General features: G+C 36.9%; 1 protein-coding gene across 3 annotated transcripts; it reads left to right on the top strand.

The window, feature by feature from the left end:
- The first annotated feature begins 518 nt into the window (after positions 1-518).
- On the top strand, positions 519-25472 carry MDM2 (MDM2 proto-oncogene). 3 transcript variants are annotated; one of them, XM_007122285.4, is made up of 12 exons: positions 519-877; positions 1380-1448; positions 1576-1660; positions 4572-4646; positions 6763-6896; positions 8927-8976; positions 12144-12211; positions 12338-12434; positions 16275-16435; positions 20570-20725; positions 21759-21836; positions 23551-25472. In XM_007122285.4, the coding sequence occupies exons 3-12, from the start codon at positions 1580-1582 to the stop codon at positions 24124-24126; spliced, it is 1476 nt and encodes a 491-aa protein (XP_007122347.1). In that variant the 5' UTR covers positions 519-877; positions 1380-1448; positions 1576-1579; the 3' UTR covers positions 24127-25472. The 3 variants fall into 3 exon arrangements, with proteins under 3 accessions (XP_007122347.1, XP_028346162.1, XP_054941164.1); XM_028490361.2 differs by lacking the exons at positions 519-877; positions 1380-1448 and having other exon boundaries at positions 1557-1660; positions 23551-24370; XM_055085189.1 differs by lacking the exons at positions 519-877; positions 1380-1448; positions 1576-1660; positions 4572-4646 and adding an exon at positions 5195-5262 and having other exon boundaries at positions 23551-24370.

Genomic DNA, 25472 nt, shown 5'->3' on the forward strand with positions numbered 1-25472 from the left:
CCCATCTCTAACGGTAACCACCAGCCTTTTATTCCTCCAACTAGAATACTGTATGCATCCCTGAACAAGCCCATACTGTGCTATTTTTAATCATACTTAAAAAAAAAAACAACTCCAGCTGGCGATGCGGGCTTAATATATCGCACAGCTGTTAATTGTGGTTTCTTTTTTGGTAGCGGCACTTAGATACCTATTTGCCCGAGTTTCCATTGCGGTAGGGAGGTGCAAACACAGAAATACAAAAATAGCGCCAAGGAACAAAGAAGTCCCAAGCTTGGCGCACCAAACCAGGCGGCGGCGGGAAGTACCAGGGATCAGTTCCACCCGGGAAAAAGCGCGACCGACTCCGGCGGGTGGCGCGCGCCCGGCGCCCCCTCCCCACCGGCCGAGGCCGCTTGCCCAGTTCCGGGACCGCCCCCTTCGCCGAGGCTGTCCGGCTCCGCCCCGCCCCCAATGGGCGGGGGCGGCGGGGCTTGGGCGCGCAAAAGCCCGGATGGGCCGCGGCTTCCGGCGTGCTGCGCTCGGACGGTAGGGGGCGCGCATCCGGCGCCCCTCGGCCAGCTCGGCACCTTTGGGGGCCCCCTGTGCGGCCCGGTGTGACTGGAAGGAAAATGGAGCAAGAAGCCTAGCCTGAGGGGTAGCTGTTACCCCTCTGACCGAGGTCCTGCTGCTTTCGCCGCTAGGAGCCTCCTTCTCTTCCGGACCTAGTGCGTTCGAGCGCCCCGGCGGCCTGGGCCCGGCTAGTGGAATGGTCGCCGAGGCCCAGGGCGTCGGGCTTCCGCGCGCCCCGTGACGGGAACTAGGGAGCCTCGAGGGACGGCTCCCTCACCCACCCCACCGACTCCAGGCGCGGCAAACCCCAATTAGTGAGCAACAGGTATGGGCCTGGAAGCGCGTGGGTAGTTCTGGGTTTGCTTTGTGACTTGGGTCTCCCCGGTCGCTCTCACGCCCCGCCTGTGCCCCGCGCGCAGCCTTTGCGCATTTCGTGGTGGGGGGCGCCGGGGACGTGGGTCTGTGGAGGTTTTGTTGGAAGGAGGCGAGATTGTCGCCACTCGGGAAGAGGGCGGGTTTTCGGGGCAGCGCTCCCAGCGGGCGGGGGTTTGGGAGGGGGTTCCGCGGGCACGGGGGTAAAGGTCAAGTGCGCGGGGGGCGCTGCCGGGGGCGGGGAGGGTGTCGTCAAAATAATGACAGGTGCCTGTTCGGTAGCTTGTATCTACCGGGCGCTACGTCTGGGCGAGATTGGGCTGGTTCTGGGGGCAGGTTGACTCAGCTTTTCCTGTGGGGCTGGTCAAGTTCGGACACGTTCCGCGTCGGTAGTAGAAGGAGCTAAGCCCCGACTTGTCTCGAGCTGGGGCTATTTAAACCATGCCTTTTCCCAGCTGTAGTCACTGGCTGTTTGAGAGAGAGAACCTGTGGTCACCGACCTGTAGCATTTTCTGCTGATCTAGGTAAGGACCCACTTGCTAATAAAAGCATTATTTATCTCATTTCTATATGATTTGTCTTTTTTTTTTTTTTTTACAGGTGTTTCAGTATTTCAAGTTTTTATCGTGTGTTTTCTTTTCGTACTCGTAGGCAAATGTGCAATACCAGCATGTCTGTGTCTACTGATGGTGCTGTAAGCACCTCACAGATTCCAGCTTCGGAACAAGAGACCCTGGTTGGTATTTTTGACTCCAGTGTAACTTTAACAAAAATTTATTTTATGAGGCGATCAACTAGATTATAGCATGGCTCTTTAAGTGAAGTTGTAGTACATAGCTTAAATTCCTGCCACTCAGGCATAACTGTGGAGCAAAAGTTAACTGTAAGAATCAATGTTTATTTTCTTAGCTTTTTACCACATTGAATTAAAAGTCAGTTTCATTATCTTTTTAAGTATGGATGCTGAAGTTATGTTTATTATGTGACTGTTTTTTGTTTTTTTTCCTGTTTTGACCTGTCAGTATTTAACTTTTGTAGAAGCCACAGAAATAATTCATTCTTGTTGTAAAGATGTTAGGCATTACAGAAAAGTATAAAGTAAAAGCTGAAAATTCCAGTCTTCTGTTTTGACCATATCTCCTTTTTAGATCTTTATCTATGTGCATACCCACATATATATATGCACATGTGAGTTTTAATCTGTTGCGGTTCAGTTTGTTTTACTAAAATAGGATTATACTAGAGATGTTAAGCAAATAGCATCTATGTCAATCAGTAAAACCTACAGAATTCTTTTTTAACAGCTGCATGGTAATCCATAGCATTAGTGTACCATTTAAGAAATTTATGCCTTTACTGATAGGTTTTCTAAAATTGCCTTTAGTTTTTGAGTATTACAGGTGGTGCTGCTTTGCATATGTATCCTAACACAGGTGTTATGTGTAATAGTTTTCCTTCCTCTCTGTCAAAACTGAATATTATCACTATTATTTTGCCCTTTTTTGGCAAAAGGTATTATATTATTGTTTAAATGTGTAATTCCCTAATCTTTGGTGAGGTTGGGCATCACATCATTGGTTAAATCATTTGTTTCTTTTGGGGTTTGCTTGGTCTTATCTATACACTTTTCTTTTAGGCTTATTGTATTTTTCTTAATAATTTGTAATAGTTCTCTGTGTTTCAGGTGTATTTAATTTTTATCATTTACAGATGTTAAAAATTAACTTTGCTTATTTGTTCTTTTTCTCATTGAGAACATTTGTATAAAGTAAAATTTGACTTTTGCTGGCTTTTGAATTTCATATCATGTTTTGGAAGAACTTTTCCATCCCAAGATTATACAGATATACTGCTGTATTTTCTTCTAGCATTTTTTATTTTTACATCTAGATTTTTCTCATCTAGAATTTATCTTTCTGTTCTTAAATGTAAGATTAATAATGGTATTGTCTTTTATAGTAGTTTTCTTATTAATGCATGTCTTTTAAGTCTTAATAAAAAGCTGATGGCTTTCCATTGGAGACTTTGAGTTGTTTTATGTAGTTTGAAGTTAATATTGTATATATAAAATTTTAGGAGAAAAAAAGTAACTTTTTATGTTTTCTGGGATAATTCATTCTTTAAATAGCCTGAAAGTAAAGTGTGTATGTAAGTAAGCACATAGGAAAAAATATATGATCAGAACAATTAATGATTCAATACTACATTTATTGTGTATTTTAAAACTTTCAGTTATTAAATAATATTCTGTTGATTAGCTGGAAATAGGCAGTTTTCTTAAATCTAGTTTTAAGGGTTAGATCCCAAACTGGGTTGCTGTTAGATTTCAAAGTTAGACAGGATGGGAGTATATTGAAGGGAGTGCAGAGGCACCAGTCTGTATAGGGGTGGCTGTGTAGTTGTAAAGATACTTGAGTTTTGAAGATTTTGATGCAACAACAGATAGGGAGAAAGAGCATAAACACATTACATCCCTGCCCCCTTGCCAGTTATTTTCTCATTACAACTTGCAAAGCCTCTAGGTCAGAGGCAGGCAAACTACAGCCTATGGGCCAAATTTGGCCTGCTGCCTACTTTTGTGAATAAAGTTTTACTGAAATGGAGCCACATCCATTGGTTTACATATAATTTATGCTTCTGAGTCATACTATCTGGCGAGAAAAGCTATAAATTGTTTACTGTCCGGCCCTTTAAAGAAAAAAATTGAACCCTGATCTAGTTGGCTGGCTCCTTCAATACAGGTCATATGTCTTATTTGTCATTTGTGTGTGTGTGCAATATACAGTGCTGTCTGGTGCATGGCAGAAGCTCAATAAATGTTTGTCAAGTAGATATTTGGAATGTAGACCAACTAAAAGACAGCATGATATTATAGTAGGAAGAAAATGCTGGCTTGCAGTTGAGGGATGTGAGTCGCAGTCTCCAGATCTGTTCTTAATTATCCTTGTCAGCTTGGGTTAAAGTTCCCCAGCCTTCAGGAACCTAATCTGTAGAAAGAAAAGATTGGTGAAAGAACCCACTGTAAAGATTTACTCTTTTCTCTCGTATTTTGTAATTTAGCTTATAGTAAGCCCATTGGGATATTCCATTTACCGTTGAGTTTGTAAGGTAATAAGGAGATGATAGAAATAGCTGGAGGAAAAAGAATAATTTTCACTGTTGCTTTTTTTTGCGGTATGTGGGCCTCTCTCTGTTGTGGCCTCTCCCATTGCGGAGCGCAGGCTCCGGACGCACAGGCTCAGCGGCCATGGCTCACGGGCCCAGCCGCTCCGCGGCATGTGGGATCTTCCCGGACCGGGGCACGAACCCGTGTCCCCTGCATCGGCAGGCAGACTCTCAACCACTGCACCACCAGGGAAGCCCACATGGGTACTGTTTTTGATGGCAGCTGATGATACTTGAGGATTCTGTGATTATTTGCATAGTAATTAGATCCCAGCATTTTCTTCCCAAACACAGTCTGTGGTATTCAGTTTACATAGTCTATTACATTTAGTGAAAACATTATGACTTAGTTTTTGAGGTCTCTAACGTGAGATAACATTGTATTTGCTACCTTTATTGAAATTCTTTATGGATGAGTTTCCTGCAGGCTTATAGTTCTGGAATAATTTGGAAGTATAATAGCAACCCTTTGTTCTTTATAGGTTAGACCAAAGCCATTGCTTTTGAAGTTGTTGAAGTCTGTTGGTGCACAGAAGGACACCTATACTATGAAAGAGGTAAGCTGAACTAAGTTAAAAAGATAACTTAATGTCTTACTAGTTACATATAGCCATGGGAGAAATTGGACATATAGAGGGATTTTCAGTAAGCAGGAATATTAAGTATTGTGGTCATTTGGACTATAATTTGAAGCTGAAAATTCAGTTTATATTCAAATTTCATTTGTCAGCCAGGAACTCAGACAAAGGGAAGCTCTTTAGGGGTTCTTAGCCATTTTGTGCTGTGAACCCACTTGACGCACTGGTAAAGTCTTAAGATTTAGCAGCAGATCTAATAAATGTAATTTGGAAGTAGTGAGGAGCATAACTGATATTTTGAGACGTTTACATCGAGCATAGTCTGTATGATATGAAAAATGCTTGTGATTTTATTGGTGACAAAATCACAGTTATTGTTAATACTTTGTGATTTGTTGCTTGTATTCATAATTGAAGGGCAAGCTAAATTTCAGTTAAAAGTTAGTGAAGATACAGACAAACATTTTTTTCCCATCCAAATTAATGGACCCCCTGAATTCTATCCAAGGACTTATTGGGCATCCATGGATCCCAGGTTAAGAACTTCTGCACTAGAGATACATGAGTACAGTATACTGATCTTTCTGGGATAGAGGTGAGCTGATTTGTGAACATATGTTCTATTTAATGGATACATTTCAATGTATTGTTCTCTAGCTTTAAATTTGTACACAGAAGCATGCTCTTCATTGAGAGATGGGCCATCTTGGGGAAAATCTCGATGTGAATGAAATGTGCCTCTTCCCCATCTCTCACACTTAGTTTATGGGGCTCAGATTACTTAAAACACTGAAGGACCTTACTTACATCAGGATAGTGGGCAGGAAAAGATTCCAGACCCTTTTCCTTTTTAGCCACATTCAGAAGTTTCCTTATGGGATGTTTGGTAGAAAGAGTCTAGGTTCTCCTCCTTCTTCCTTTCCACTGTCTACCATCTCTTCCATCCATAGTCACATAGGAATATTCCTTTAAGTCTGAAGCCTGCTTAGCCATTTAAGTCTATAGACGGTGCTTGCAGGGAAGTGGCAAGGTAAATGATGTTTTGGGGATGTTAACTTGGGTTTAACCTTATATTATCATTATATAACCAGTTAAGGAAACAAAAAAGTATGACTAGTAGTAGGTAGAAATAAGGAGAAAATTGATCAAGGTCATCATAAAGACTTAGAATGCTTATATTAAACCGTGTAACAGTGATGTATATATTGTCTGACACAGTGTTCAGTTGTAGAATCTTGGTTCTGTGGTATGTGGGAGAGTATTGAAAGCTAGTATGGGGTAGTAGAAAGCACACTGGGCTAGAAGTCAGAAGACCGGGTCAGTTTCTTATTTCTCATATGGTGATAACAATTCTATGAAATATCAGAAGAATGAGACAGTACTTGTAAAAGTACATTGTAAACTGTAAAACACCATATGTGTTTAGGTGGTTGTAAATAGGTTTGTATGTGGATGTCTTAAAAATGTATTGCCTACTTTGTTTTAATGGAGCACACAAAATATAATTTAACTGTATGTGCACGATTCAGGGTCATTATTTTGATTATTTATTGTGTAGATTATAATGATATCTTTAAGGGTTTATTTCATTCACTGAATTCTCGCAAACTGTTGTGTAGATGTAATTGGTCATTGTCTTCTCATCTGTGATGACCTCAGAGGTTGTTGAGGTATATGGTGTGCAGGACTATTTACTAAATGACTCCAGGTCACTGCTATATTTTAGTTGATGTTTTTGATTCTGCAACTTTTCATTGTGATAAGTGGTTTTGCATTTTGCTGCCTTTTTCTTTCTTCCTAATAAGTAGTACCTAGATATTTGGGCAAAGTTAAAGTCTGCCAAAAAAAAAGAAGACACATTTTAAAGTTTAAGTAAATCAGAAGCAGTGTCTCTACTTTGGTCAAATTAAAAGAAAAAGATATAAAATCAGCTTTTTTTTTTTTTTTTAAGGAGTACGGAATGGTTGTTATTTAGATGGTTATTGATGTGGTTGCTGGTTGTTTAACCCTCTTCAGATAAATGAGATGTTATTGAATGTTTTTGAAACTAACATTTAATTTTCTTTAATGCTCAGAAATCATATTTCTATTTCAGGTTATATTTTATCTTGGCCAGTATATTATGACTAAACGATTATATGATGAGAAACAACAGCATATTGTATATTGTTCAAATGATCTTCTAGGGGATTTGTTTGGAGTGCCAAGCTTCTCTGTGAAAGAGCACAGGTAAGCTCTTTAGTCTACTATAAAATGCCAGCTGGGCAGACATTTCAGTTCACCTCCATCTTCACTCCCTTTTGTCAGAGAAAATTGTTATAATATATATATAAAAGATGCTGAAATTTAATTTCTTAGTAAAATAGCATATTACTTGAGAACCTGAGTTCTGGAATCTTACAAGGCTGGGTTTGAGACCCAGCTTAGTCATTTACTAGCTGTTAGAGTAGGTAAATTGACTTAGCCTCTTTAAGCCTTAAGTTTCCCCTGAATATGAAGTAGGAACAATATAAATACCTTATGTGGAGGTTATGAAGAGGCAATGTGTAAAAAACATAGTGTTTGGCACATGGAAAGCATTTAAATATTAGCTACAGTAACTGCATATTAAAAAAAATATTATTATTGCGGTCACTTCCAAAGTGACTTTATAATACCCTGTGGTAATCGCTTAAATTTGAGCCCTAGTTACTCTGGAGATCATTTTCTTTGTCATATACCATTATGGCACTTAATCAACTGAATTTAACCCAGATAACATTTCTAGAATTACTCTAGTGGGAACTGAAGACTTTTTTTCTAGTCATTCTTACTTTACATTTGGAATTCCTTGTTTCATTTTGTTAGTGTCTTTGCAGTGTATCTTAATTAATGAGAAGAATACTTTTCACCTGAAACATTTACCTAGATTCTACTAGTGTTTAATGCTCAATAATATTATAGCTAAAAAGATAATTAAGTGGGATATTTATAACTTTAAAATAACTTCATTATTATATGTATATATTCATTATTGAATATTAAGAAAAGACAGAAGGCTAATGCTAGGGGGAAAAAAGACTAATTTGTCATCGAAAGGTATTTTTACTTGTCATTTTTACAACGTATTATGCACAGATGTGTTTTAACCCTGTTGTGAACATGCTATATTTAATTTCATCCTGCTTTTAAATTAACATACAAGCTTCTTTCCATTGACAAACGATATCTGTTTAATATTTATGTTATTTTATACTTGGCCTTGGGATATAAGCTCTAATTTTATAAGTTTAAGAAATAACTGTATTGATAATTTTGTACCATCTGAGTATTGAATCTTGATAATGTTTGGAGCTGTAATTTCTGATACGGAAAGCACGAATTTAAAATTATCTTTGACTTGAATTCTAATGTGTTGAGAGGTTAAACACTGGGGAAACTACTGACTTGGGGAAAAGATATGAGTAGGAATGTTGATTTTTTTGTGAGTTTAAGGAGCTGTATCATCAGTCCCAAGGATGAAAAAAATTAGTTGGGATAGGCACTTTCCCCTTAACCTTGAGAGTTAGAAATGATATCTTGTGACCAATAAATGTTCTCTAAAGTCATTAGTTGATAGAAAAGAAAAATGTACCATGACTTCATTGAGTATGGGCATAAATGAATTGTTTCCTTATGCTCCAGGAGGGCAGAGATTTGTTTTTCATTCTTTGTTTTCCTCGATTTCTAGAACAGTGACTGGTATTCAGCCTGTATTAAATGACTGTATACTGCTCTGTCTTTTAATAAATTTTCAGACCAAGAAAGAAAATCCATTAGATGATTGGTCTAAGGTTGATAAAAGTCAAAACTATAATGAAGTTCCTATATAATGGGTTTTGCATAACCTGCTACTTTTTTAGGCAGTCTTTGTCTATGCCTGGAGCTAGATAATGTCTTTTCTGTTTGAAAATACGTATGTTAACCTGCCTCCTGTGTTCACACCAGTTCTCTGGGGACTTTTGCTAAAGTCTCAACAAGGCATGTTTCAGGAAATGGAGATGTGAAATCTTTGCACTAGGGAGACCTTAGTGATTATTAAAAGTGGCTGTGTGTAATCATTGTGCAAATAATTATTATGGTGGTTTTTAGTGTCTAGAAGCTTATCAGTACTTGAATGTAGTGATTTAAACTTTGGGTTGTAGCACGATAGTTTATACTAATATGCATTTAAAAGTCTTGTTAAGTCTAGTTTAATACATTTTTATTTTAAAATGTACATCTTTTTTTCTCTCTACAAGGAAAATATATACAATGATTTATAGAAACTTGGTGATAGTCAATCAGCAGGGTAAGTTCATTTTGAATTCCGTAAGCATGTGCTGTAAAAATATATTAAAGACATTCTGTGGATGTGCAGACATCTTATAATTGTGTTTTTCTTTAAAAGTTGCTCTCATTGTATATTTAATTATAGTAAGGGTATGATAAATTTAACAGGAAGAAATACATATGAGCTAAAACAACATAATACTAAGTTTCTTATGCACATTTATTTGCAGTGGATATTTAAATATCCTATTACATAAATTTAAGCCTTGGGATATCAGGTTAGAATTTGTTTTGAAAGGTAGATAATTTCAAAATCTTCTGCATAGTAGAGATAGGAGCAAACCTTGAAATGTATTCAAAGGCTTTGGGAAGTAATACAGATACCTAGGTAGGGCCATTTGAATGGAAGGGTCCTTGTCTTATGTGTTTTTTATAATAGACAAAATTTTGTTTACCAGTTTGTTCAGGTGAGTGCCATTTTACTTCCCTTCCTTTAGACTTGTAGTTCTTAACTGTTTATTTTTGGGTTACATATCCTGTTGATAATCTGATGAAAGTGCTAGGTTCTTATTCCATAACGATACACCTAAACATACACAGTGATATGCTGGTAAATGTTTAACAATCCACTCGGGGGGAAGAGCCTTGATTTGTGGTTACTTGTTTCCATAATGTAAATACTCTCACCATGACCATTTTCAGCCGCAAACATGGAGTTGGGAAAAGATGTACACAGTTTGCTTGGGAGTGCTGGTAGGAGCTGGCTCCAATACGCTACAGGCTTTTTTTTTTTTTTTACTTTATTTATTTATTTTTGGTTGCATTGGGTCTTTGTTGCGGTGTGCGGGCTTCTCATTGCGGTTTCTTCTCTTGTTGCGGAGCATGGGCTCTAGGTGCGTGGGCTTCAGTTGTTGCACCACAGGCTTCTTAAAGTCCATTCTTTTTTTAAAAATTTATTATTTATTTTTGGTTGCATTGGGTCTTTGTTGCTGTGCGCGGGCTTTCTCTAGTTGCGGCGAGCAGGGGCCACTCTTCGTTGCGGTGCATGGCCTTCTCATTGTGGTGGCTTCTCTTGTGGTGGAGCACGGGCTCTAGGTGCGCGGGCTTCAGTAGTTGTGGCTCGCGGACTCCAGAGCGCCGGCTCAGCAGTTATGGCGCATGGGCTCAGTTGCTCCGCAGCATGTGGGATCTTCCCGTACCAGGCCTTGAACCCGTGTCCCCTGCATAGGCAGGTGGGTTCTTAACCACCACGCCACCAGGGAAGCCCGAAGTCCATTCTCCATCTATAATTAAGAACTGTTCTCAGAAGCTTGTTTACTTTCCAGAATGAACTGACCACTCCTTAGTGCACCCATTATTTCGTATCTAGATTTTATTGTTATATTACTTTGTTACACTTACTTATACAAGTGTGTCCTGTTCAGGTTTGCAGTCTGCATTACACAGTACAGTGTTTATTAATACGATGTTTAGTAAATTTGTTGAATTGAATATTTATTCTTCCAAAGTTAGGATTTAAGACCCAGAAAAGGGCATCACTGTCTTATCCCAGAATAGAAGTAATTATTAGGCTGGTGACTTGACATTTTGTTTTACAAAGCCCTTTATGAAATCAAATGAAGGCACATAAACAACTGCAGTATCTGTTGTAGTATTTTCAGTTTTCTGAAGTATTATTATCCCTGATGTATTCATTCATTCATTTAAATATTGGTTGATTGCTGGGAAAATTATATTAATGAGATGGTAACCTGTAGATTACTTATGTTATTTCCATTCTGAGTTTGTTTCAGGTTTTAGTTTAATATAATTAACTTCAGAACTCGTATCATTGTTCTCAAACTTGTCACACTTAGTGCTTCCTTTTTATTACATCTGTTTTGTAACATCTCTTATACTAAAACAAAATATAACCTATTTATATGGACAACTTAAATCAGTAATACCTTGCTCATAATATAAAAAATAAATAAACTATTGATAATGCATATAATTTCAAAATGTTAATACTCAGACTGGGCTTCAGTGTTAAGACGAAAATGTTTCCAAGGGAGTAGTAAAGGGTATTTGATTATGATCTTAGGTGATGGTATATATCCCACATCTGAAATTTTGACTTGAGCTCCAAGTCTGTACATCCACATACAGACTACACCTACCTACTGAAAGTTTTATCCACTTTTCAGTTTGTTAGCTTCCCATCCAAATCTGTTCATCCTTGAAGTTTTGAATGATACCACCCACTTATCCACCCAAGGTAGAATCTTGGAATTCTTGACTCCTTTCTCCCTTGCCTTGTATGTCAGACACCAGGTTCTTGTCGGTTTTTACCTTCTTAATTTCTCTGGAGTTGATCTTTTTTCCATGTCTCAGTTTAGACTTTAATGCTTTTCATTTGTGTTATTGCAGTTGCTAATACTGGCTTCCCTGCCTCTGTTCTCTTTTTCTTTTATTTTGGCAGAGGGAGTTGTCACTCTTCTGCTTGTAGTGACCATTTAGGGGTTCCTTATTGCTCGCTGGGTAAAATACTTGCTGTGATCTAGCAAATCAATTTTATCTCTTAGATTAAACCTTTTTAATGGTGCGTGGCTGCAGCAGTGCCTTAGGGAGGAATGTGAAGTATTAGCTGGGAAGGATGCAGTGATTTGGGATTGGTGGCAGGAGTATTGCTTGTTGATATCTTTGTGGTGTTTAGCAAGACAGGCAGGAACCTTTATGCTCCTGCTTACATTCCCATAGTAATGAAGTACCTGTAGTTCCTGCAACAAACACTGGTAGTTCACTTCTGAATGCTTTTTTCACAGTGTTTCCTCAGTCTGGAATAGCCTTTCCCAGTCGTACTTCCACATATTCTACTATGAAACCTCTCCTGATTCCTTGTTACTCAGACCTTGCGGCATCTCTACCAAATAACCATTGCTTCGTCTTCTCCATTAATTTATCTTATAATACTTCTTTTAGTGTGCTTATTTTATTGTACTTAATAATTATTCTTATGTATCTTCTATATTAAAATTGAATTATCTATTTACATCTCTAGTGTTCAGCACAGGATGGCACTTGGAGACTGCACGTTCAGTGTTGGTTAAAAGGTTAAATTGTATGAGGAGTTTGTTCTGGATAACATCTATTGAATAACCCTTGCTTTCCTAGTTTGTTTGATTCTTTGTTTTTATTTTCTGTCAGAACCATCAGATTCAGGCACATCTGTGAGTGAAAACAGGTGTCACCTTGAAGGTGGGAGTGTTCAAAAGGTAATCTTGAACTCATTCTATGATGTTTATTGAAAATTGGGAGTGTTTAAAACAATGAATTTTTAGCTTCTTGGTGTTATAAGTTTGTGGGTTTTCTTTTTGTTTTTTTCTCCCTTGAATGCTTAGGACCTTGTGCAAGAGCTACAGGAAGAGAAACCTTCATCTTCAGATTTGGTTTCTAGACCATCTACCTCATCTAGAAGGAGAGCAGTTAGTGAGACAGGTATATATGAATATTTAATTTGGCACTTTCAAACAGCTTTTCAGTGTTCATTCTTTACTGAAATTAGTGCATTTAGGCTTAATGAAATTGTGCTTTTTTGGTTTAGATGAATGAATTTGAGTTTCTTATTTTTATATGGTTTATTTGGTTTACAAATTGCTTTCTTAGCAACATTTTTCTGGTTGACTACAGCAGGCACAGTTTACTGTGTCCTGCTGGATTTTATAGTTAGCCAGCTCTTTGCTATGCACGATAACAGAGGACAAGGATATAAACTCTATTTTAGTCATCATTCTTAGTCACCTTAGCAGTTAAAGTATTTGTTGTTTTTAATAAATAAAACACACCAATGAGTTTAAAAACAGGGAAATAGCATCTTAGAAATGAGGACGAGGTAAAGAAAATAGCTGAGAGCATTTTTAACAGAGAAAAGAGTAGAGGAGGAGGCTGTTGCCTGATGAAAGTCATGATAACTAAAACTATGATTCAGGTGAAAAAAGAGAGTTTGGCAAATCAGTGAAGTAGAATAGATAAACCCAGAGTAGAGTTTTGTACATGAGGGCAAAGGGCAGCAAGTGCAGAGTAAATAAATGGGAGTAGAACAAATGGTTATTTGTGGGGAAAAAAATCAAGTTATATCTGTGCCTTATGCCAAAATGAATACTAAATGAGTTTAAAAGATAAATGAAAAAAATTACAACATATTGAAATAGATTCACTTTAAATTTGACAGTGTTAATATCCTTATTATAAGTTTCCAAAAGTCAATAAGAAAAATATTAAAAATCCGACTTGTAAAAAAAAAAATTTTTTCATAGTAAATAGAAATGACTGATAAATATGAGGAGGAGTGGATTTTAGTGATTTAGCTTTATAGATAACAAAAAATGCAAAAAAGGTGTCTTTTCTGGTCTTTCAAATTAGGAAAAATGATTTTTTTAATTTATCCTTGCTAACTGTGTTGGCACTGTTGCACTGTTGGTGTATCAATTCGTGTAAATTGGTTAACCTTTATGAATTATAAAAAGGCTTGGCGTTCTTACCATTATCACAGTAATCCACTTCTAGGAATCTATCCTAAGGATATAATCAGAAATGCAAAGATTATATGTAGGGATATTAATTATAGCATTATTCATAGTTGAAAACATATATGATGCTAGAGGATGTCATCACTCTAGTCCAGGCCATTGTCATCTCTTACCGAGACCACTGCAGCAGCTTCTGATTTTCTGTTTCTAGTTACTTGCTCTTTCTGTCCTTCATCACAGTACCAAAAGGGATCATAAAAGGTAAATTGGATTGTGTCACTTCCCTATTTTGTTTATTTACCATTGACCTTCAAATAAAACCCACACTTTTTTGTTGGCTTACAAGGCCCTGATCTACCTTTATTCTGGTTTTAGGCCTTTTTCCCCACCTTCACTGTGTTTTAACTGCACTGATTGGTTCCTCAAACAAGTCAGAATTCTTTCCTGCTTTAAGGCTGTTTGCACGGTTTTTTTCTGCCAGAAGTTCTTCTACCTCAGTCTTGTAAGACCAGCTCCTCATTTTTCTATTTTTGCTTAATTATTACTTTCTCAGAGAGGCTGTCCCTAACCACCTGGAAAAGTGGATCCCCTCTTGTTATTCTTTCCCTTAGCACCCTGCTTGTTTCCTTCATAGCACTCATTTTAGCTTGTAAATGATCGTATTTTGGTTGCCTTGATGTTTGAACGTAAACTTCCTCTGGTGGTAGGGATGATGGCTGACTTCATTTTTGTATACCCACTGCCTAGCACTGTGCCAGACAGAAAGAAGGTGCTCAGATTTGTGGACTGAATGGTTCAATTATGATGAACCTATATTATGGATACCATATTCTGCAGCCATTAAAAATAATGTAAAAGAATGTTTAAGAGAAAACAACCCCTGGGAACTCCCTGGCAGTCCAGTGGTTAGGACTCCGTGCTTTCACTGTAGGGGCCTGGTTTTGATCCCTGGGTGGGGAACTAATATCTTGCAAGCCATGTGGCACGGCCCAAAAAAGAAAACAACCCCAAATTGTACATATAGTGATATAAATATGTTTTTTAGATGGAAATTTTTTAAATGACAGCTGGAAAATTATTATGCAAAAATGTTAATAGTAGTTATCTCAATGATAATATAGATGATTTACATGTAAATTTTTTTCTATTTTTTAGAGATTTCTACTATGAGAAATAAAATAATAATCAGAAAAAAGCCCCAAATGTTATTAATAGAGTTAAAAAATATAGATCAACAGCATGGTTTTGGCCTTCTAGCCCACATCTTTCAACCAAGATCACCTTTTCTTATAGGGAATACAAACATTAAGAACTTACATCAAGAACTTGTGATCTTGTAGAGATAAATACAAAATTAAAGTAGAGGATATAAGCGTGTTTTGGGAATTCAGAGCAAGAAGAGATAACTTCTGACTAGGAAGAGCAAGAGAGGGAAATGGAGTGAGCAGAGGTGTGAGTTGTACCTGTTTCAGGCATATGGATTATATTTTATTTAATCTCATAACCCTATTAGATACTTAACATGTAAGGCTGCAGTGAGCACCCTTGCTCATAAATCCTTAAATGATTATGCAGTTATTTGTCTAGGATAGAGAAACTGCCCATAAAATGTTACACTGTTTTGCATTTTTATCAGTAGTGTATAAAAAGTCCTTTCTCCCAAATCTCTGAGACTGTCTCTCATTTTAATTTTTGTCATTCTCATGGGTGAAACATGGTATCTCATTTCAATTTGCATTTCCTTGATCACTAAGAGGTAAGCCATTTTTTCATGTGTTTATTAGTCATTTGCGTTTTATGCATTGCCCTTTCATATCTTTGACTTTTTTTAAAATTAAGTTTGTCTTTTACTTGGTTGGTAGGAGGACTTTGTATAAAGTGGGTATTAATCATTTTCTATTATGTGTTACAGATTTTTTTTTAGTCTGACATTTGCCTTTTAACTTTTTTTTAATAGTATTTTATTTTGCCATGTAAGCCTTAAGTAACTAACTTAATCTTGATAGTCTTTTTCTTGAGGGCTTTGTAGTGTCACATCATACTTTCCCACCCCGGTATATTCTCTTATATAAGTAGTTGGATGGTTTTGTTCCTTGTGTTTGGTTTTTTAATCCACTTGGAATTTATTTTTATGTCTGGTGTAAGGTAGGACTCTCATTTATGTACCTGACAGATTTGGTAACATTCTCACTTTAAGTCAGAGATAATTTCTTATTTAAAATAAAATGGACCAGGGACTTCCTGGCCGTCCACTGGTTAGGACTCCGTGCTTCTACTGCAGGGGGTGCAGGTTCAATCCCTGGTTGGAGAACTAAGATCCCTCATGCCGCGTGGCCAAAAAATAAATAAATAAAATAAAATGGACCAGTTTTAACTGGTTTTGATTCCTGTTGAAAATACTGGATACTAAGGAAATTGAAACATTAGGAATACCTTCTAAGTAAGTTAAACAGTTTTGGTTCTTTCCAGGAAAAAAAGTGAAATCTTATATCCTAAATTTTGATTTTGACAGAAAAATCGTAGACTGGTTAATAAAAGTTCTAGATGGATTAAATTAATTGTGAGTTGATAAAGATCTGAAACAAGCTTCAAATTTAAAAAGCTTTTAAAAATGTAGTGTTCTGCTATAACTCTAAGTTGGACAGATCCAATAAGAGTGTTGACTTTTGAAACAGTAGTAATTCACTATTTTTCTCTGTTTAATTTCATTGAGACAATTTTAGTACAGATAGGTAACTTAAGACAGCTCAATTTCTAAATACATTACAGTATAGCAATTTAATTAACTTGTTTTTCTTTACATATTCAGAAGAAAATTCAGATGAATTACCTGGTGAACGACAAAGAAAGCGCCACAAATCTGATAATATTTCCCTTTCCTTTGATGAAAGCCTTGCTCTCTGTGTAATAAGGGAGATATGTTGTGAAAGAAGCAGTAGCAGTGAATCGACAGGGACTCCATCAAATCCGGTAATCCTCTCATTTTAAATAAAACAGGACTCTTATTTTTAAAGTCTAGTTCTGGCAGTCCTAATAAGCATCCAGATAGAATGCACATGTATGATATGTGATTGCTGCTATACACTTGGTAAAATTTTCTTTCAAATGAAACTGTATAGATCTTCCCCACTCGCAACCCCGGGTTTGGGGAGAAGGGTGGAAGATAATGGAGTTGCACTGGAGTGTGTTGGTAAAATTAGTACCAATGTTAGTTATTAATGTCACCCTACATATTGGAGAACCTTTGTGGGCCACTGCACCAAAGATATCTTAAGATTCTAAGCAATTTTGTTTTGCATATTTAGAGTAAAAATATCTTATTACAGCTCTCAGCAAATAAGTGAACGTATAGCCTGATCTCCACATTTGCCATACGTAGGTCTAGACATCAGGGAAGGTCTTTTATTTTTATTTTTATTTTTATTTTTATTTTTATTTTTATTTTTATTTTTATTTTTATTTTTATTTTTATTTTTATTTTTATTTTTATTTTTATTTTTATTTTTATTTTTATTTTTATTTTTATTTTTATTTTTATTTTTATTTTTATTTTTATTTTTATTTTTATTTTTATTTTTATTTTTATTTTTATTTTTATTTTTATTTTTATTTTTATTTTTATTTTTGCGGTACGCGGGCCTCTCACTGCTGGGGCCTCTCCCGTTGCGGAGCACCGGCTCCGGACGCACAGGCTCAGCGGCCATGGCTCACGGGCCCAGCCGCTCCGCGGCATGTGGGATCTTCCCGGACCGGGGCACGAACCCATGTCCCCTGCATCGGCAGGCGGACTTCCAACAACTGCGCCACCAGGGAAGCCCAGGGAAGGTCTTTTTAATAAGGCTGTGAAATATTGGTATATTATTGCATGCATGATGGGAAAGTATCAGTACTTTTTGATCATAGATAACAAAATTCCAAAGTATTAGCCAGCATTAACATTCTTAAGAGATATCACTGAAGGAAGTTTTGTAAAGAAGTTTTTACTAACAAGAATGCTTGACAAATGGAATGTTTTCTTTCTTGTCATTACACATTTGTCTTTAAAATGTTATTAAAATTGGAATCTTTATTTGTGATATGGCAACATCTCATGGCGATTATTCTGGATATTAGTGATTATTTTATAGTTCTCTAGAAGATGTAAAGGATTGAACCAATTGTGATAGTAACCATATTCTTTTTATGTAGTATTCTTTATTATCTTTACATTTTTTTTCTTCCAAAGCAGTGATTTTATGGATGCAGAGGTGCCTTCTGGAGTTAGTATTTAATAGAGCTGTTACTCATGTAGGCCACTAGATGGCATGGTGAGCTCCTCCAAGAGCAAGTTCTTCATTGAGTAGATATTTGTGTCTTTTCTATGCCAGGTTCCATTTGGCACTGGAGATACAGTGGTGGTCAAGGTAGTTATGATCCCTGCCCTCACTGGGAGATAGGTCATCAGCAATCAAACAAATAATTAAAACAGTGAATAAATGCTATGAAAAAAATACAGGTTCTTGAGAACAAATATGTGTGATCTAAAAATTGAATCCAATTAAATAAAACTTGATGTGTCACCAACTTCATGTTTGGATAATTTTATTCCTTACAAATGGTTTTAATACAACGACTATGCACCATTTAAACTTACAGTCTTTGTTAAAGTTGTTTCAGAATTCTAGCTAAATGGTATTAAAAGTCCTTGTTCTTTCTACCTGGGACACTGCCTTGTTATCAAAGCAGTATAGAGGGTATTTCTTTTTGTTAGTCCCATTCTACGCTTTCTTCTAAAAATCCTCTCTGTTAAAGATGTATGATTTTTCAGGCAAAGTCCCTAGTTGTGAAAGCTTTTGGTAAGGCTAATTTTTTTCCTTCATTTTAGCCTACGTCACATTATTTGGTCTTGTCATTCACCAGTTTGTGAAGGGAGTTAAAGGAAAGTGCATTTGCCTCCCATCTTTTCTTTCTTTTGGGTTTAGTACATTGGGGGAACTAAGGCTATATTTTAGGCTCTATGCCAGGCAATTAACATATTTTATCACCTCAGCAGCCTCAAACTCCATTTATAGATGGGAAAACTAAGACTTGGGTGTTTCAAATAACTTGTTGAAGATCACATAACTAATAACTGTCACAAATGGAATTCAGAAAAACAGGGATTTTAAGATCTTTCCAGATCAAGCCTGTTTGATACATTTTAAATACACAGTATTTAAAAGTTTTTAGGTTTTTCTTTTTTGAACATTAGCTAAAACTTTTGAAAACTTTTTTTAAAAATTTATTTATTTGTTTATTTTTGGCTGCGTTGGGTCTTCACTGCTGTGCGAGGCCTTTCTCTAGTTGCGGTGAGCTGGGGCTATGCGCGGGCTTCTCACTACTGTGGCTTCTCTTGTTGTGGAGCACAGGCTCTAGGTGCGCGGGCTTCAGTAGTTGTGGCTCACGGGCTCTGGAGCGCAGGCTCAGTAGTTGGGGCGCCCAGGCGTAGTTACTCAGCAGCATGTGGGATCTTCCTGGACCAGGGCTCGAACCCGTGTCCCCTGCATTGGAAGGCGGATTCTTAACCACTGCACCACCAGGGAAGTCCTGAAAACTACTTTTAATTTTGCTTTCTTCATAGAACCCTAGAATAGGAGTGGGCAAACTTTTTCTGTAAAGGGATGGATAGTAACTATTTGGGGCTTTGCAGGCCATATGGTATCTGTTTCAGCTATTCAGCTCTATGGCTGTGAGGCAAAAACGGCCATAGACAGCAAGTCTAACAGACAATGGGCACGGATGTGTTCAGTAAAACTTTATTTATAAAAATAGATGGGTGGTGAGGCACAGTTTGCTGACTCCTGCCATAGAAGATGCTTTCTGAGACTTAATGTTTGTTGTGATTTTTACCCCCTTATTCTAAACATAGTACACTAAAGCCTAGTTAATTGAAGTGTCCAGTTTCTTATTAGAGCTGTTATTGTATTCTAGCTTGACTTGTGATTTTAATGCGATTGTTAATAGAGCCTTTTTTTAGGAATTAGAACTGCACTTCAATGAATGTTGCTTTTACTACTACTTTCCTATCATCACGGTTTAAAACAGTCTTTTGACGTCAGTGGTTGTAAAATAAATACCTTGTTTTTGTTTTTATAAATGATGGGAATATTAGAGATGATTTAATCCAAACTCGTGTCATAGATGAAATAGCTATGGCCTTTACAAGCTAAATATGTCTAGGTTGAAAGTAACTTAGTGGCAAATCTAGAATAAGAATGTATGTATCCTGACTACTAGACCAAAGTACTTTTTCTAGTTCTAGCCTTCTGCTTTCTGTATGTTCCTACCCTTAGCCACTGATGGCAAATATTATGGGACTGAAGGTTCTCTTAGGTTCTTATACTATTAATCAGTTTTAAAATGAATCACATGAGCAGATACAGAATTTTAAAAATAGATTTAAAAAATTATATCTGAAAGCTCTTCCAAAGAAATTATTCTCAGAGTTCATTAAACATAAATCATAATTATTGTATGTGTTGTAGCTACTAGCATTCTACCAGTTGGAAGATATAAAGATGATTGAGACATGGTCTTAACTCTTAAAGTATGTATAATTCAGATAAGAAAAGTGTGCAAAATTATGTTTTGTGAAATTTGTGTGTGCAAATATATAATACTCAATAATATAAGTAGTACAGATAATTAAAGGTGGGGAGTGCTCTTTTAGTTATAGTATTGACAAAGGCTTTGGCAAAAAAGGATGAGCAGAATTTGAAAACTGTCAAGTTATTCCAGCTAGAGAGGGAAGGTGTGGAAGTTGAAGTTTGGTTTAGGAAACGATTTAGATCTGGTTAATGTTCTTGTTTAGTGGGGGTAGGGGGGTGTCTAGTTGGAGATAATATGAAAATGTTAATACAGACTTCCTGTATGTACCTTGAATGCCAAGGGAATTTGGCCTTTTCTTTTATATAATGGGGTTTTGAACAGAGAAAATATTTATCGAATCATAACCCAGAAGCTTAACCTAGTGTCAGTGTGAAGGATGGAACTGAGGGGGAATTAGGTGCACAGGGAAGAGTTAAGCTGTTACAGGCCAACAGGTAATGTACATTAAGTCACTTTTTTTTCCCCCCTCGATTTTAGGATCTTGATGCTGGTGTAAGTGAACATTCAGGTGATTGGTTGGATCAGGATTCAGTTTCAGATCAATTCAGTGTAGAATTTGAAGTTGAGTCTCTTGATTCAGAAGATTATAGCCTTAGTGAAGAAGGACAAGAACTCTCAGATGAAGATGATGAGGTAGTTTTTTTTTCTCTGATTATATTCTAAAGTTCTTAAATACTTTCCATATTTGTTGACTGATGAGATTGAAATAATAATGTATTCAGATTTCACATCACAATCTTTGACTCTTGATTTATTCAAACTAGAATATTGGTTTGTGGACTTGAGGCTTTGTAATTCCTTGTTGTCTTATTTATAGTTTTAAAAATGTAATGTCAAGAAGTCAGTAGGCCTTAATGAGCATTCTTATAATAGTCTACTTGTTTTTAAAAATATTTAATTCAATTCTCCTTTTTCATTTTTAATTTATGAAAAAGTAAAGCATGCATGCAGTTAAAAGTCACATACTACCACCAGATCTGTTTCCTGGAAGTGACCAGCTTCAACATTTCTAGCTATTTCACTGTAATTTAATACTTCCATATTTATAAAACAAAAATGCTTGTAGTGAGTATTTTACTTTATTCATTTTAAACATCCCTGTATGTTGACTTTTTAACATAGTGGGTGAGGATTTTACCGTCCTCCATTTCTCCCCCTTTATAGTCACTCATTCCATGGCACCTTTGTCTCAGATTTCTCATATATAACATAATTGTACCTCCGTATTTGCGAGTTCCCCATTGGCGGATTCAACCAAGTGCAGATTGGAAATATTCGAGTAAAAAAAAAATTCCAGAAAGTTCCAAAATGCAAAACTTGAATTTGCTGTGGGCCATCAACTATTTACATAGCATTTATGTTGTATTTACAGCTTTTCACATAGCATTTATATTAGGTATTATAAGTAATCTAGAGATGATTTGAAGTATAGGAGAGGATGTGCATAGATTGTTTGCAAATACTATGCCATCTTACATAAGGGACTTGGGCATCTGCAGATTATGTGTCCTTGGGGATCCTGGAACCAGTCTTCCCACAGATACGGAGGGATGACTGAGTACATGTTGTTTGTTTAGGACTTATCACTAAGAAGCCTTGCTGGTTGAAGAAAAGAGGTGATGAATTGATGCTAATGGGTTTTTTTGTTTGTTTTTCTTTTTCTTAGGTATATCGAGTTACTGTGTATCAGGCAGGGGAGAGTGATACAGATTCATTTGAAGAAGATCCTGAAATTTCCTTAGCTGTAAGTATACATTTACTTTTTCAAGGAATCAAAAAATAACATTGAAGTCAAGATTAGAAAAATATGTCTTGTCTACTTCTTGACATGAGGTGGTTTTTATAAAGTTAACCTTTTTTTTTTAAAGTTTTAATGATTTAAAATATTTTTGTTCTTTTATTGGGTTGGGATCTGTTGCTATACTTTTTTAGTTTCTTTGTGTTGGAATTTGAACTTTTGAAGAACTTCATTATGGAAAATTTTGGGTATGTACAGCATAGAGAATAGGATAATGTATCTCCATTGTACTTATCACTCAGGTGTAACAGTTACCAACATTTTGCCAGTCTTATCAAATATGAATATCATATTTATTTGTATTAGAATATGTGGTGGGATTTTCTATTAAAGAAATCGGGACTTAAACATTTACATTTCATGCTTCACAGTGTTCCTCAGGTATTGGATGTGTGTTTTTTTAACTAAATATTATTGCTTTAATTTTTGTTGTTAATACTGCCTTTTGTTACATTTGGATAGGAAATCTCATTTTTCTCTTTCTGAGATAGAAACAATTATTAATTATCCAAATACTAAAAAGGAGAGATTGTAAAATCTTAGGAAAATACTTTGCTATATTAGAAAATAATTCAAGTAACTAGTTGAGTCATTTGATGTCAGGCTGAGTGAAATGTTTTAGACATAGATCTTGTAATTTATCGGACTTTTGAAGCATTTTCTTCCCGTATTATAAGACCTTTGTCTTTGGTTTTATCATTTAGTAGATACCTGCTTCTACAACTTGAAAGAACCATTGTGGGAGAATGAATAGTTTCCACCCTTATGTTTCCACCTAATATCTTATGTCATTTGTTTCCACCTAATATCTTATGTCATTTGTCATGCAACTTAAAAATAGTTACATTATTCATGGCAAGATAGGAAGGACCTCTTATGGCAAGTTTGACATATACAGTGTCCTCAGGCAAGAACCATGCTTCTCGTAAGTCAGGGAGATAAGGATATGTTCAGTAAAGAGGCTTGGAATGTGGGGGAGTTTGTTATCCAGATTGCATAGTGGGTGGAAAGGTTTGGGAAATAAGTTGGAATAAGGATGAAGCAATGAGCAGTTACAAAGACGAGAACACAGAAAAGGATAGACAAATAAGGGGCATACATTTTGGATAGTGACAAGGATGGCAGAGTTTAGCTGGCCGTGATTGCTGAAAAGAATGTTTTAGCATTTCCTTTGTGGGTGAAGTTAGGGAACACCCAGTTGAGCCCTGGTTTTAGAGCACTTCTAAGAGAGTCTTAGTCAATGGCAGACTGGTTGATAGTTTTTGTCTAGATTGATTTGGTGGACTGGGCACAGTATCAGGTTTGAGCCTTTAAGGGAGTGGAGTGGGTACAGCCCTCATTACAGAGAAGATCCCATAGCACTTGCTTCAACTAAATGAACCAACTCTGTCCTTGAACAGATAACTTTACAGGCACATGGTTAAGGTCATGGTGAATATGTTTTTCATTTTAGAATTCTTAGCATAGTTTGGCTGGGAAAAAAATGTATTTACAAGCTCATGCTTGAGGAAAGACTGTTGAGTGCTTTATATAAGACAGGAAATGCTGAAAATTGATCTGTATGATACATTTTACCGTAGACATATTGAACAAGTTGCTAGCGTTGCTGTGACTGGTTATTGAAGGGTTACAGAGGCTAACTGTCTTGTTTCCTTGAAAGGACTATTGGAAGTGTACTTCATGCAGTGAAATGAATCCTCCCCTTCCGCCTCATTGCAACAGATGTTGGGCCCTTCGTGAAAATTGGCTTCCTGAAGATAAAGGGATAGATAAAGGGAAAATGTCTGAGAAAGCCAAACTAGAAAACTCAGCACAAGTAGAAGAGGGCTTTGATGTCCCTGACTGTAAGAAATCTACAGTGAATGATTCCAAAGAATCATGTGTTGAGGAAAATGATGATAAGATCACACAAGCCTCCCTATCCCAAGAAAGTGAGGACTATTCTCAGCCATCAACTTCTAATAGTATCATTTATAGTAGCCAAGAAGATGTCAAAGAGTTTGAGAGGGAAGAAACACAAGACAAAGAAGAAAGTGTGGAATCTAGTTTTCCTCTTAATGCCATTGAACCTTGTGTGATTTGCCAAGGTCGACCTAAAAATGGTTGCATCGTCCATGGCAAAACAGGACATCTTATGGCATGCTTTACATGTGCAAAGAAGCTAAAGAAAAGGAATAAGCCCTGCCCCGTATGCAGACAACCAATTCAAATGATTGTGCTAACTTATTTCCCCTAGTTGAACTACCTATAAAAGTAGAATTATATATTTCTAACTATATAAGCCCCAAAATTTAGACATGAAATTTATTTTTATTTTTTTAGCCGTATCAAAGCAAGAAAGTATCTTACTACATGGAGATTTCTCCCAATAGTGAATAGTTACCTCCTTTTAGGAAAATGCCCCTTCTGTTGATATTTTATATTTGGGTTTTAATGTAATTTGGATTGGATATAGAGTTCATCCTTTACCCCTCTACCCCCTTTTTTTGGGGGTGGGGGCTGCACCGTTCCACATGTGGATCTTAGTTCCCCAACCAGGGATGAAACCCGTGCCCCCTGCTGTGGTAGTGCAGTCTTAACCACTGTACCATCAGGGAAATTCCTACAGCTCATTATTTAAAATCATTTCCACTTTCTCTTAAATGAGAAGTATCTGACCTTTTAAAAAATATAAAAGTAGGACATTTAAATGTAACTTATTCAGTACCTTTCATGTAAGGAGGAAAAGTTCGTGTGAAAGATTTAATATTTAAATTTTACATACTCTTAAACTTTCCAATCCTTAGTTTCTCTAGTCTTTCGGAGCCTCTTAAAATATAATAAGTCACCTACATGCGAACCTTCAAATGCCAACTTTCAAAGATGCCAACGTTAGCTGGCATGTCCAGTCACGAAAGTTCACGTGAGTGGAGTACGTTGACATGTGCGTGCATCCTCTACAAAAGGTTGTGCTTTTGTGTACTTTACTGTGTAGAGTACAGTAGTATAGTATCTTTATTTCAAGCCCAGGATGTCCGGGAGCAAGCATAAAAGCAGCAGTGATGTAGCTGGTACTGCTGATGGAAACAAAAGTGAAAATAATTGAGAGAGTGGAGTGACAAGAGGAAGAAGTAACAGAAGAACCAAAGAGATTCACGACGCAGAAAATGGCAAGGGTTTTTTGTTTATTTGAGGAGGCACTGTTAGTTTTTGAGGCACAGGACCCGAACGTAGAATGGTACACGAAGGTTGCAGCAGCCGTTCAGAATGCAATCCAGTGCTACTGTGTTATCTATGAGGAGAAAAAAAGAGCTACTACCCAGACATCATGGGATCGTTTTTTCAAGAGGGTAGGTAGAATTGAATCCAGCAAGGAACCAGAACCTGTGCCATCAACGTCAGGTGTGAGTGAAATTGCAGCTTGCCCTCCATCTCCTGTTGCTGACAATCCTTCAGCTCTGTCATCTCCCACCTCTTCTCCCTCCTCCATTCAGTAGCTCTTCTTGCCTGTTCACTTGATGCCAGCCCCTGTATGCCAGCTGTTGTACTGTACTACTGTACTTTTCAAGGTATTGTACTGTAAGATTAAAAATGTTTTCTTTA

This window comes from Physeter macrocephalus, chromosome 6 (assembly GCF_002837175.3).
Source record: "Physeter macrocephalus isolate SW-GA chromosome 6, ASM283717v5, whole genome shotgun sequence".
In the NCBI taxonomy this organism is placed as follows: Eukaryota; Metazoa; Chordata; class Mammalia; order Artiodactyla; family Physeteridae; genus Physeter; species Physeter macrocephalus.